The sequence below is a fragment of the Lonchura striata genome, chromosome 8 (genome assembly GCF_050655825.1).
Source record: "Lonchura striata isolate lonStrDom1 chromosome 8, ASM5065582v1, whole genome shotgun sequence".
In the NCBI taxonomy this organism is placed as follows: Eukaryota; Metazoa; Chordata; class Aves; order Passeriformes; family Estrildidae; genus Lonchura; species Lonchura striata.
In genome coordinates, this window is record NC_140710.1 from 2,066,461 (window position 1) to 2,078,564 (window position 12,104).

General features: G+C 43.4%; 1 protein-coding gene across 2 annotated transcripts in view; it reads right to left on the minus strand.

The window, feature by feature from the left end:
* The window catches only part of CACHD1 (cache domain containing 1), an 89,294-nt gene that overhangs the window by 33,389 nt on the left and 43,801 nt on the right, over nucleotides 1-12,104 (minus strand). For both annotated transcript variants that reach the window (XM_031505476.3, XM_085586129.1), the window contains exons 4-5: nucleotides 9,123-9,229; nucleotides 1,795-1,921 (exon numbers count right to left, since the gene is read on the minus strand). In XM_031505476.3, coding sequence (XP_031361336.2) covers nucleotides 1,795-1,921; nucleotides 9,123-9,229 — 234 coding nt within the window. The remainder of the gene's footprint in view (nucleotides 1-1,794; nucleotides 1,922-9,122; nucleotides 9,230-12,104) is intronic.

Consider the following 12,104-nt stretch of genomic DNA (forward strand, 5'->3'; position numbering starts at 1 on the left):
ACAGCAGCAGAGTTTGGGATTGCTGCAGCAGTTCACAGCAAGGTTTGAATGAAGCAAGAAATGCCTCCTGGTAAATCCTGGCTGCTGGGAACTTCACCCACACGTGAACTGGGTGCAACAATGGGGATGTGCTGGGGCCAGGACAAGTAAAAACCTGTGCAGCTGCAGGGAGCTGATCAGCCCAGGGTGTTTGGGCTGTTGTAAGAAGGCTCCTGGCCAAGGCAGGGTGCCCTGAGATGACTCTCACCTGGGTCATGCTCCACAAGCCCTTGGATCTGCCCAGTTTTACACCCAGAAGTGAGCTAACACCAATGGGGACTCTCAGTGCTGACATGTGTCTGTGCTAACACCAAAAAACTTGTTTTCAGGCAAGTGTTTTCAGATCCAGCTCGATATTGAGAGATGTGTGAAAGAGTTCACAAGCTCTCACGCCAAGGTTTCAACCTGGAATAAATTAGGAGGATCCTCAGCACGGAGGAAGGATTAAAATAAAATGGCAAGTTTCTCCTTCCTCTTTAATCCAGACACCAAACTAGTTACAGTCAAGTGAGAGTTTTGGGGTCTAAATTTCATTATATCAAAGGCAGACACAGAAATCTTATTAAAAGGAAAGGAAATGCAAAAGATTTGACACAAGGCACTGCAGTAAACAACTGGCACAAATCAGTTCTTAACTGTAAAACTGCCTGCAGCTTGACCCTGGATTAATACCTGCAACTGAAACAGGGCCTTTGATCTTCAAAGCACTGAAGCATTAACTAATTAATTCACCCAAACTACCCTCTGAAGTAAATATTAGCAAAAAGAGACTCCTTATGTAGCCATGGAGGAACTATGACCCAGACTAAGTGATTTGGATTAAACCACTGATGGTTTTAGTGTCGGAGTTCTGAGCAGGACTGGGGCACCCCCAGGTCTCACCTCCTCAGACCTCACCTTTCCAAGGCCCCAGAAAACTCAGTCAAGCTCAGAACTTTGTGCTTTGATGGCACTCCAAAGATACCATCTGTAAACTTTTGATTGCTCAACCCTGACAGAAAACCAAACCCTCCTTAGTGTCCCCAAAAGGTTCCTGGATGAGCTGCTGCTTCCCCTGCCCAGACTGATTAACTTGTACAATTAATTAATGTGTGACCAGAGATATCAAAGCCACTGCACCTTCCCACCCTCGAGCCCCCATCAATCCCATGGTACTGACAGAAAAAGCAGGGAAAAATACTGGCCTTATTTTTGCCTTCATGTCCAGAGAACAGAAATCCCTGTGCAGGAAACCCCGCCACCAGCTGATGGTTTATTTTTACTTTTTTATTTTAGTGGAAGGAAATTTTCACTGCTGCTTCCCTGCTATCCATGATGTGCCACCTGAACCTGGGGAAAAATGCTCCTACCTATGTGCCCTTCCCAGTCTCTCATCCTTCCCCTCCCTCTGGAGGGGAAGGATTTGGCACCTGCCAAATCAGCAGAATGTCTGTTCACTGCTTCATTAACAGGAGTCAAGCATGAGTCAAATATAAGTTGGATTTTGCCTGCAGGCTGACCTACAACTTCCAAGTCACTGCTTTTTACAGCTGATTTAATTTGGGAGAGGTGAGGACCTGTTTGGAATTTTAGTTTAGCTCCTTAGAAGTGAAAAGTAGTGCTTTAAAAAAGAGCCCTAAGAAAACCCAAGGGACTCCATTAGAAGCTACTCATGAATGTTGGCAGCTTGGCAAAGGACAACAGTGAGTGAAATGAGGGCCTGAGGAATGCAGTGGGAATGCTTTTCCCAGGAAATGGGAAGGAGGCAAATCCTACCTGCTGCGGTGCTCGTAGCTGCCTTTGCACCGGAACTTGTGGGCTGGGAACACGGTGAAAATCCCTTCTTCTGAGCTGAAATATTGCCACTTGATTCCTGGGTTGGACTTCAGGTTATCAGCAAGGACTGCAGGGTGGAAGGGGAGAATGAAGCAGAGTTACAAAGGCAGCTCAGACCCAGAGGATTTGTTACCCAGGGCCTCTCTGGTAGAGTTTGGAGAAGAACAACCAGGGCCCTGCATGAAGCATAAACTGCTCTGCTTAGGATGGGTGAAACACACTGGTGAAACTTCACTGATCTGTAAACAGTTCAAGAAATTCAACACTGGATTGGACAGGTTTTGTTTAACGTGTGATGACAGCTCCTGAATCTCTGAAGTACACCCAGGTCCTGGGAAGGCAAGGCCAGAGTGAGGAAGGAAGAGATTAAGACAATTATATATAATATATATACACCTCTACATCTCCATGTAGCAATAAATACATTGTCAACATCCTTTCCAAAAAGGAAAAAGCCTTCATGGTAAAAAAAAAATCCTGTTCTTTTGGTGGAATAATTCCAAAATATTCAACAGGATTGGTGCTCACAGCTTCATAACCAACCTATTGCCAGGGAAGGGAACAGATCCTATGGGAAAGGAACAGATCCCATGGACACTGGGAAGGGAACAGATCCTATGGACATTAGTAAAGAACAGATCTCATGGACATTGGGAAAGGAACAGATCCCATGGACACTGGGAACAGATCCCATGGGCACTGGGATTTCTGCCTGTGGGAATGTCCCACAGACCTTGTCTGCTCTCAAATCTGGATAGTTGAAATCTTTAGTTTTTACCAAGCAAATAAAGTGGATCGCACCAGCTTAAAATCCATGAAAAAAAGAAAATATTTCTTTGCCATTTCTCCTTTCATGTTATTTGATTGCAGAACTCAAAAGAACTGGCAGAGGGGGGCTCTGGTTTCCAGTGCTTCACCTTTTGCTCAGCATTTCCCTCCAGCACTCCCTCAGGACTGGCACTGAAAATAGACCAATTTCATCTCCTTCATTATCAAATATGCCAATATTTGGCTTGGAAAGGACTGCAGGGCACATTCAAACCCTAGCCAGACACTCTACACCCAAACACCCACACCGAGGACAGTCTGAGCTCCACATCCTCCACACTTTAGCACTTACTCAAGTTTCCCAGACTGGCTGTGGTTGGATGTTCTCTCCACATCCAGCTCAGTGTAATTACCCTGCAAAAACCACTGTCCTGGGCTTTCCTCACTCCTCTTTGCCACAGTATTTGACACTTCCCACAGTGCCTAAAAATGACACCGGGATCCTGAGCTCTGTGCAAAAATGCAGCTTCTCACCAGAACAATTCCCTGCCTTGATGGACCAAGTTCTACCAGAGATTCCTCGTTCCCCTCCAAAATCTATTTCTTCTCTGAACTGCTGCTTCCTCCTGCAGGCAGAAGGGCCATGAGACTACAAACATTTAAATCCTTCTTTATATGCCCAGCCACCAGGATTTCATAGTTCTGGGGTGAAGTTGTTTTGTATAAAGAGGCTGAATTTCTGGTGTTGAAGTTTTTGAGTTACAGAACTCGAAAAATGTAATTTCAAAGTTGACATGTGAACACTCAGTTAAAAGCCTGGATGAAATAACTTGTCCGGTCTCATTTTACCAACAACATTACAACAGAGGAGTTTAAAATTTAAAGGCTTTTTTTAATCCTTGCTATATTAAAGATAAACTTCTCATTCCTGCAAGGCCACGAGCTGTATTTATTTCCCTATGAGAGTATGTGGATTTAAAAAGGTTCATTTTCCCCATAAAACAATTGGTTTTGAAACTCAAGCTCTGCTGTTCTTCCTTTTCACACAGTTGTGCTCATGTTTCCTCCAGCAAGTGTTAGTTCAATAACACCTTCCCCAGGGACCACAAATTTAATCCTAACTCTGCTTTTTCCCCCTTTTTTCTTTTTCTAATGACCACAGCAGACAATCTCCCTGCAGATAAGCCATGGCTGAAAACTCCAGTCTTTTTCTCTTTAAACACATTCTTATTTTCCATCCACTCAAGCTGCAAGAAAGCCCTGCAGATATTGCCTCAATTCTTGCTCCTTGCCAGAATACATAGTAGATTTTTTTTTTTTTTTAACCTAAATCTCACTTTTACCCCAACTTTCCAACCCCTGTAGTTTATTCCCACCTCCTCCTCCCAGGAAAACCAGCCCCTGGGCAGATTATTCCATCCAAATGAATGATCCCAAAGGTGATCCTTTACTTCTGGACACAGATTGGGAATAAAAGTGCCCAGCTGCCCATGAGGTGGCATTGCCAGGTCACTCCAAAACCTCTGTCCCCTCCACTTCCCCTGCAAGATCTGACTCCAAATCCTGCTGCAGACTGGAAAAGTTGGGAAGTATTAAGATGACAGCATTTGAAATTATAGTTCTCTCTAATTATAAATATCTCACAAGGCAAAAAGGACTTTAGGAAGAAAGCCCTGTGTGATAGAGTTTATAAAACTTCAAAGGGAATGCGATATGATAACACTTAGCACTTCTAGATACCACTTTACATCTTCAAAGCACAGCCAAATCATTAACTAATTAATCTTCAAAGAACAGCACAAACAGTCAGGGAAAAAAAAAAAGAAACTACTGAACATAATTGCTCGTTATAAAAGGGTTTCTTACAGCCCTCCTCTTTAGCATTACATTTGCTGAGCTGCCGACCTCGGATCTCATCCCACAAAACCCAGGAAAGTTTCATTTCCAGTTCTCCTCTGACAAGTCCCTCCATTAAGGACCCTCATGGTGGAGAGACAGCACAAAGAAATGTGTTTATTGCACAAATGAAGACATCCTCTAACTCTCCAGACAGATCTGATCCAGGAGGTTCCAAGTCAAACCCAATTCCAGCTCCTGTGTTGTCACCAGGAATAAAAGCTCTGCAGCTCAGCCACAATTAGCATTCTGCTGGTGGCATGAGCCAGGACAGAGCCCTGCTCAATCCTCAGGACTCTGATGGGAAAAGAAGTAAAAAACCCTTTCAAGGAATGGGACCAAGATTCCTCCAGGAAAAGGATTTGGAAGGAGAGGTATTAACTCTTCTGCTCAAATAACTCCCAGCCGTTTTAACTCAGCCAAAAATCAGTGTAAAATACAGCAATTTAAGGAACATTCCACATTCTGGACTCGATTACCCTTCCAAACTCCAGATATTTTATGATTCTAAGATTTTAAATGATCAACACCCCGAATAAAACAGACAGGATTTACTGGGCAATTTGGTGCCATCTCTGCATATTTCTGGGGAGGAGAGCTCTGCCAAAGCTGCCTGACTTGGAACAGACATTTCAGCACTTTGAAGGATGAGAAGGAGAAAGATTTACTGGTTCCCTGTTTATTCAAAAGGCAAAAAAAAAACCTCCAAAGGAATCTGATAACATAATGCACTGGCTCTGGGGAAGATTTAATAAATAAAGGACTATTCAGAGGGGTGAGGACAGATCTCTTCATCTAACTGCCCAAAGCCTGTGTCTCCATCTGGAGAATAAAGACTTTCTCCTTATCTGTTTTGTAGTAATGGCTAAAAGTAATCCAGATGCAAAACTCCAACCAAGATAAAACAAAATCTTTTCAAGACACTAAAAAACAATTTAAAAGTCACCTAATATTAAGAAAAAACAGTGGTACAAGTGGTATTTTTTAAAAGCTGAGGAGACACATCTATTTCTCTCTCCTTCCCCTAAGACTAATGTTTATTTTAACAAAAAAAAAAAAAAATCCAATAATAATGGAAAAAACAGATTTGAAAGATTCATGAGCTCCATCACCCTTCTTAACACCCTGCTCAGGGTGGAATCTGGGGTTGCTGTCCCCGAGGGCTCTCCCAGGCTCTGTTCCTGTGGCTTTGTGGTGCAAATTCCGTTCCCTTCCAACACCTCCAACTTCAGCACTCCAATCCCACTTTTTACTCTGGGCCAAGATTAACATTTCCAGAGCTTAGCTTGAGGTCGAGCAGAGCAGAGCTGAAATTTATGTTTTGCCGGGAGCTTTTTATAGGCAGGATTATTGAAACTGCAGAACTCACATGGGAAAAGGGGGGATACTCATGGGAATTTTGCCTTTTATGTTCCAAATGAAATGAAAAACTCATTCAGGAAGACAACGATGAGAACACCCAGATGTACCCACAGTTTTTAAAGCATAAAAATAAGTGAGGCAGAGGTAGAGCCTAAACCCAAAGTGAAACAGATATTCCTCCCCAGCTCTGCATGAGGACACTTATGAAAGAAGAAAGAAAATTATGGGATTAGGGGATTTTTTTTTATTTTATTTTATCACAGTCTTCTTTCAGAGGTGGCTTTAGTTTAATGTGAATATTGATCGATTTATTGAGAATTGGCTCCTGTGCACACCAAGGGCTCTGCCCTGAGGGTACCCTCAAAGGTAAGCGGTCCTACAGAAAGATAAAATTGAGTTTTAAGACACAGATACACTAATTAGTACTTTAAAAGCCCACTTACAAGGTGACAGCATCTCCCCAGCTGGGGGGATGCCGGGGCACTGAGAGCACTCCACCCCTGTAACCAAAACTGCCTCCCACTCCATTTCCATCCCAAGCCAATTCCTGTCCCAGCCCATGGATTCTTTTGGGCACACACGGATCTCCTGGCACAGGTCACAGCCCATGGCTGCACCACCCCGTGCTACAGGCAGCACCAACCCAACACCCCAAACACCAACACCCCAAACACCCCAAACACCTCCCACCCTGTTTATCCAGCCCCACACTGCTCCAGCGTGCCCAGGCCTGTGCTAGGGGCTGAGAGCTGCTCTGTGAGCCACAGACAGCTGCAGAAGATAAGGGACTTGTCCACCCCTGAAAGGAATTCTGTCAATCCATCAACATGGAAACCAAGAAGAAGAGAAGGCAAACGAGGGGCCTGCAGCTGGACTTTGGCTGAGGACAGTGTGGAGACTGCTCTGTGTCAGTGAGCACCGTGTGGATTCATTGTGGCCAAGGAACAAATACAAACTTTCTGAAAAGGTACGAAAGGCAGCATGCTGTTAAAATAAAGAGAGAGGAACCTTCTGGAATGCGTGGTGTTCTGTGTCTCAGCAGTGGCACAGCCCCACCCCAGCAGGGCCCTGCTGACCCTCCTGAGGGTCCCCAAGGGTCGCGCAGAGCCCTGGTGCTGGGGTTGGGCTGCTCGGAGCGGCTGAGATGAGGAGCAGGGATGGGAAGGTGGAACTGGCACCAGTCACAGCTGCGGCTGCCCTGGATCCCTGGCAGTGCCCAAGGCCAGGCTGGAGCACCCAGGGACAGTGGGAGGTGTCCCTGCCATGGCAGGGTGGCACTGCATGAGCTCTGAGGTCCTTCCAACCCAACCCCATCTGTGATTGATCTCCCAGACTTGTTTCAAACACAGCAAGGATCAAGGATATTCCTTGGCCTCACCAACACAAAACTTCTCTCTTCACTAGGGGTGCACCCAGTACCAACTTTTGTTCCTCGAATTAACCATTTCCATCCCATTTTCCTGCCTCAACCCACTCTTTCCATCCCATTTCTCTCTTACAGACATTTCCTCCCTAATCAAAACCTCCCCCCAAGGCTGTTTCTGTGAAAGGAGAGCCAGAGGAGAGTCTGCTGTCAATAAATCCCTGCTCTTACTCTCCTTCAATTCCCTCTCCTCTCCTGCTGCCCTTTCCTGCCAATGCCATGTTTGAAGGTTCTCCTTTCATCAGGAATCTTTCAAGCCAGAGGCAAGGGAAGAGGAAGCACTTGAGCCTCACTGCTGAGCCAGGACAGCAGGAACCTTGAACACCCTCTCATTTTATTTCTTGAGAATTCAAACCAGAATTTAAATTATGTTTACAAGAAACTGAAAATAAGATATATTTCTTGAATACTTTTCTAACCTCCAACTTCAGCAGTAGAAAAAGATTTTTATTTAATTTAATTACAAACCATGAAGTGATTCATTGTATGCTTTGCTGTTGCAACAGTGACTCTAAACTTGCCTTCAAAAATGATTCTGATTAATTAACAACTGCATGTGATTTAAACATTATTTTAATGGGTTGTTTGGGTTTGGTTTTTTAATAAAGAGATGAGTAAAACAAAGCCCAGCAAATCACAGTGAGTGAACAAAGAGTGCCTGGCTTTAGGATGGAAAACACCACACAAATCATGGCTTGTCAGGAAATCAGCCTGGCCAGCACCTGCATCCAAGATGTGGGATACTATGGATGGGATGGAAAAGAATCTGTGGGGACTGCTCATTTCTGTATTCATTTAGAAATCCAGAAAGCAAAGCTATAAGAAGAGAAACAGTAAAGGAGTTTATGAAAATTTGGGGTTCTTTCCCCATTTGTTGCAAGATGGTGAGGGCGAAACGGCAGGGCTGCCACTTTAGTCAAGTTAATGAAATAAATCAGCATTTAATTCCAAAAGACCTCTGCATGAAAATAAAATAAAATAAATCCCAAGTCTGCATTATTCTCCCAAAAGAATGAACAAACAAACCTCCCCAAAATAAAATCCACAGTCTATTAATGTTACCTAATTTACAGCACTGAGCACCATAAAAGGTTGAAAAGTCAGATGGAACAGCTGGAGCAAAGTCTGACTAAACCCAACAGAACCCCTGTGTTAATCCACACTGATTAAGATGCAAAAATAAAAAAATTAAAAATTAAAAATTAAAAAAAATTAAAAATACCTTGCTGCACCAGAGGCCCAAAAGCTGAATTTTTCAGGGATAAGTCGTGTGCATTTTGGTTCTAAGCATATTTCTAAGTCCTTAAACATGTTGAGAAAATGCCCTGACAGGACAAAGAAAGGAAATATTTTAAGATGCCCTCCTATTTTGTCATTTTTGCATATCACTGCACAGGCAGCCTCACATGGGCTGAACTCAGCTAAGGAGATCAGAGAAACTTCCCTGTGTGGCCCCTGCAGCAGCTGACACTGCTGATGCCAAAGCAGACAGGCCTAGGAAGGAGAAAACCTTGGGAAAAAAATAAAAAGGAAGAAATAAAAAGTGCAGAAACCACAACAAAATTATCCACGGTTGGCTGGAATAAAATCTTCGTGACATTTTTATAAAGTACTTAGACTAAGGGCATTACTTTAGGTATCAGCTTTCAATCATGAAATCTCAAATTAAGAGCAGTGTGACACTTGCAAGGAGAAATAAAAGCTTGTTGCTATGGCAATCAATGCAAATTCTCTGTGCCAAGGAAATGTTGGAGTCTAATGGGAAAAAAAACCCTACAACAGAAGGAAAAAAAGCCCAAAGTAGAACTGTGCTGCTCACCAGAATTTAAGTCACGTCCAGGATTGAAGGCTCTGCTGTTGACAGTGGTCGAGAGTCGATCGCAGCTGATGGTTCTGGAAACGTTGGTGTTGAAATTCCCATCAAATCTGGAAAGACAACGAGGACCAGCAACCAAACATTATTTATTGAGCCTACATTTACAATGGAAACACAGTTTTTTAATGTTTCAATGTAAATAATTATTTATAGTAATACAGAGTTGAAATTCCATCAAATATGGAAGGACAAGAACAGGAGCAATCAAACAATTGTTACAATGGAAACACGGCTTTTTAAAGTTTCAGTGTAAATAACTATTAATAGTAAGAGATTCGTGTTGAAATTCCAATCAGATCTGGAAATTCAAGAAACAGATGCATGGAAAGATGATTATGGAATCAAAGAAGGGTTGGAAGGGACCTTAAAACTCATCCCAGTGCACCCCAACACCTTCCACATCCCAGGGTGCTCCAAGCTGGCCTTGGACACTTCCAGGGATCCAGGGGCAGCCACAGCTGCTCTGGGCACCTGTGCCAGGACCTCACCTCCCTCCCAGAGAGGAATTCCTTCCCAATTTCCCACCTAACCCTGCCCTCCTTTGCCTTAAAGCCATCCTGCACGTCCTTGTCCCAAGTCCCTTTGATCTGCTGCATTGTCCTCACTCTCCAAGCAAGGAAGAGGAACGGACGGACAGATGGACACCGAGGTCTCCTGCCCATCCTGGTGCTCAGCCCCAGGCTGAAGATGAGTCTGGGATGCTCTGACAGACCCAAAGCAGCCAAACCTGGAGCTCTGCACGGGCTCATCCCCTCTGCTGGAGCTCTTTGCTGACATTATTGGCAGCCTCCTCCCAGAGAACTTCCCAGGCTCTCTCTGTCGAGGAAAAGACATTTCCCAGGAATGCAGCCCTTGGATGGAGGCTGTGGCTTTTCTTATCACCCTCAAAATGTAACCACTTCAAAAAAATCACAACTCTTTCCAAGAGAGCAAAACTGCTGTTGATTTTTTGTTGGCTGAAGAATCTCCAGCCTAAGATTGATTGATAACGGATGGGTTCCACAAAAATCGTGTTTATCTTGGGGCAAACCCAAAAAACTGCACATTAAACATCTCCATCCTAAAGAAATATTTCCGAGCAAGGCTGAGGAACAACCCCACAGTGAAAAATAATGACTTTTCAGGATGTAAACGGATTGTCCCAGAGCTCCCTTCAAAATCTATTAGTGATGGCAACAGGATATCTTGTTAGCAACCAACATTATTAATTTATTGCATTAAAATGCTTCAATATGCTCCAAAAATCATCCAAGGTCTCAGCTCTTCTCAGGAAGCCACTGCTAGTTACCCACCAGGATGATGAATTTGTGGATGCTAAATAATCTCCAGCAGAGCTGAAGAAGGAAACAAAAAAAATTCCTGCAGCCTAATCCCATCCCTCCTTCTTACAGCAAACAGGAAATACAGTTAATGGGGAAAAAAGTATAAATAAAAGATGAAGAATTGTTTTCAATCCCATAAATTAAAGACCAGACCTGGCAGCCTTGAGCAAGGGCTGCCCCAGACTGGGCTAAGTGGGCTGTCTGCCCCAAATCTCTTCTCAGCTGCTGTCTGCCTTAAAATTGACTTTTTGCACCTTGCAAAAAGTGGTTCTGGTTCCGTGGCACAAGGACCTGGAGAAGAGAGCAGCTCCCATCACAACTGAAAACCAGGCCCAGGAACTGGCAGCACTGTGGCAAATCTACATTGCAATATTTGTCATCATTTTAATGACACTGGAGAATTTTCCACGTGCTTCTAACTTTCATTCAGAGTCAATTATCAATATATTTAAGCATCTTCCCCATTAAAGCCACAATTAAAACCAAAGCCCCAGCACTGCTAAGTGGCCTGTCCAACCAGTGTTTGTATTCTTAGCTGTAAATACTGGTTTTGCCTTTCCTACCACGTTTATACCTTGCACATTTTCCACTCAAGTTTCAAACTGTACAGACCTTCCCATCACTCACTTTGGAAGAAGTTAAAACATAGAAAATATTTGTTTTTTTAAATATTTGAAGACAAGCATTCACTAGCACCTCTTCTCTGCACAGAGTAGACAATTTTTACCAGTGTCTCCTTAAACTTCTACCTGTGTCTCCCTTATTTTTTACCAGTGTCTCCCTAAATTCTTACCTGTGTCTCCCTTAGTTTTAACCCGTTTCTCTTCATTTTTACCAGTGTCTTCCTAAATTCTTACCACTACCTCCTTTAATTTTTAGCAGTATCTCCCTTAATTTTTTCACAGTGTATCCCTAAGCTCTTACCTGTGCCTCCCTTCATTTTAACCCAAGTTTCTCTTCATTTTCATCTGTGTCTCCCTAAATTCTCACCACTAGCTCCCTTACTTTTTACCAGTATCTCCCTTAATTTCCACTAGTGTCTCCCACTTTTGCCAGACTACAAGGCAGATAAAAACCTCTTGAGATTTCACCCAAAATATTCCAGATGACAACACTTAGAAAAAACCCCCACACCAAAATGATGAAGCTATAATTTTGATTTTTTTTTTTTTCCCCAGATTTAAAGAACATTGGCTGAGATTCACTTCCAAGGCAGCTTCCTCCACCCCATCCCCCTTCTCCCTCTCTTCCTGCTGGATTCCCTTTCATGAAGAAGGGATGGAAGCTGCATTTTTACCTGTATTCCTGAATTCTTACCACTGTCTCCCCTAATTTTTACCAGTGTCTCCCTTAATTTCTTACCTGTGTCTCCCTTAATTTTTCAGTGTCTCCCTAAATTCTTACCCGTGCCTCCCTTAGTTTTAACCTGAGTATCTCTTCATTTTCACCTGTGTCTCCATCAATTCTCACCACTAGCTCCCTTACTTTTTACCAGTATCTCCCTTAATTTCCACTAGTGTCTGTCACTTTTGCCAGGAGCACGACTACAAGGTGGATAAAAACCTCTTGAGATTTCACCCAAAATATTCCAGATGACACTTAG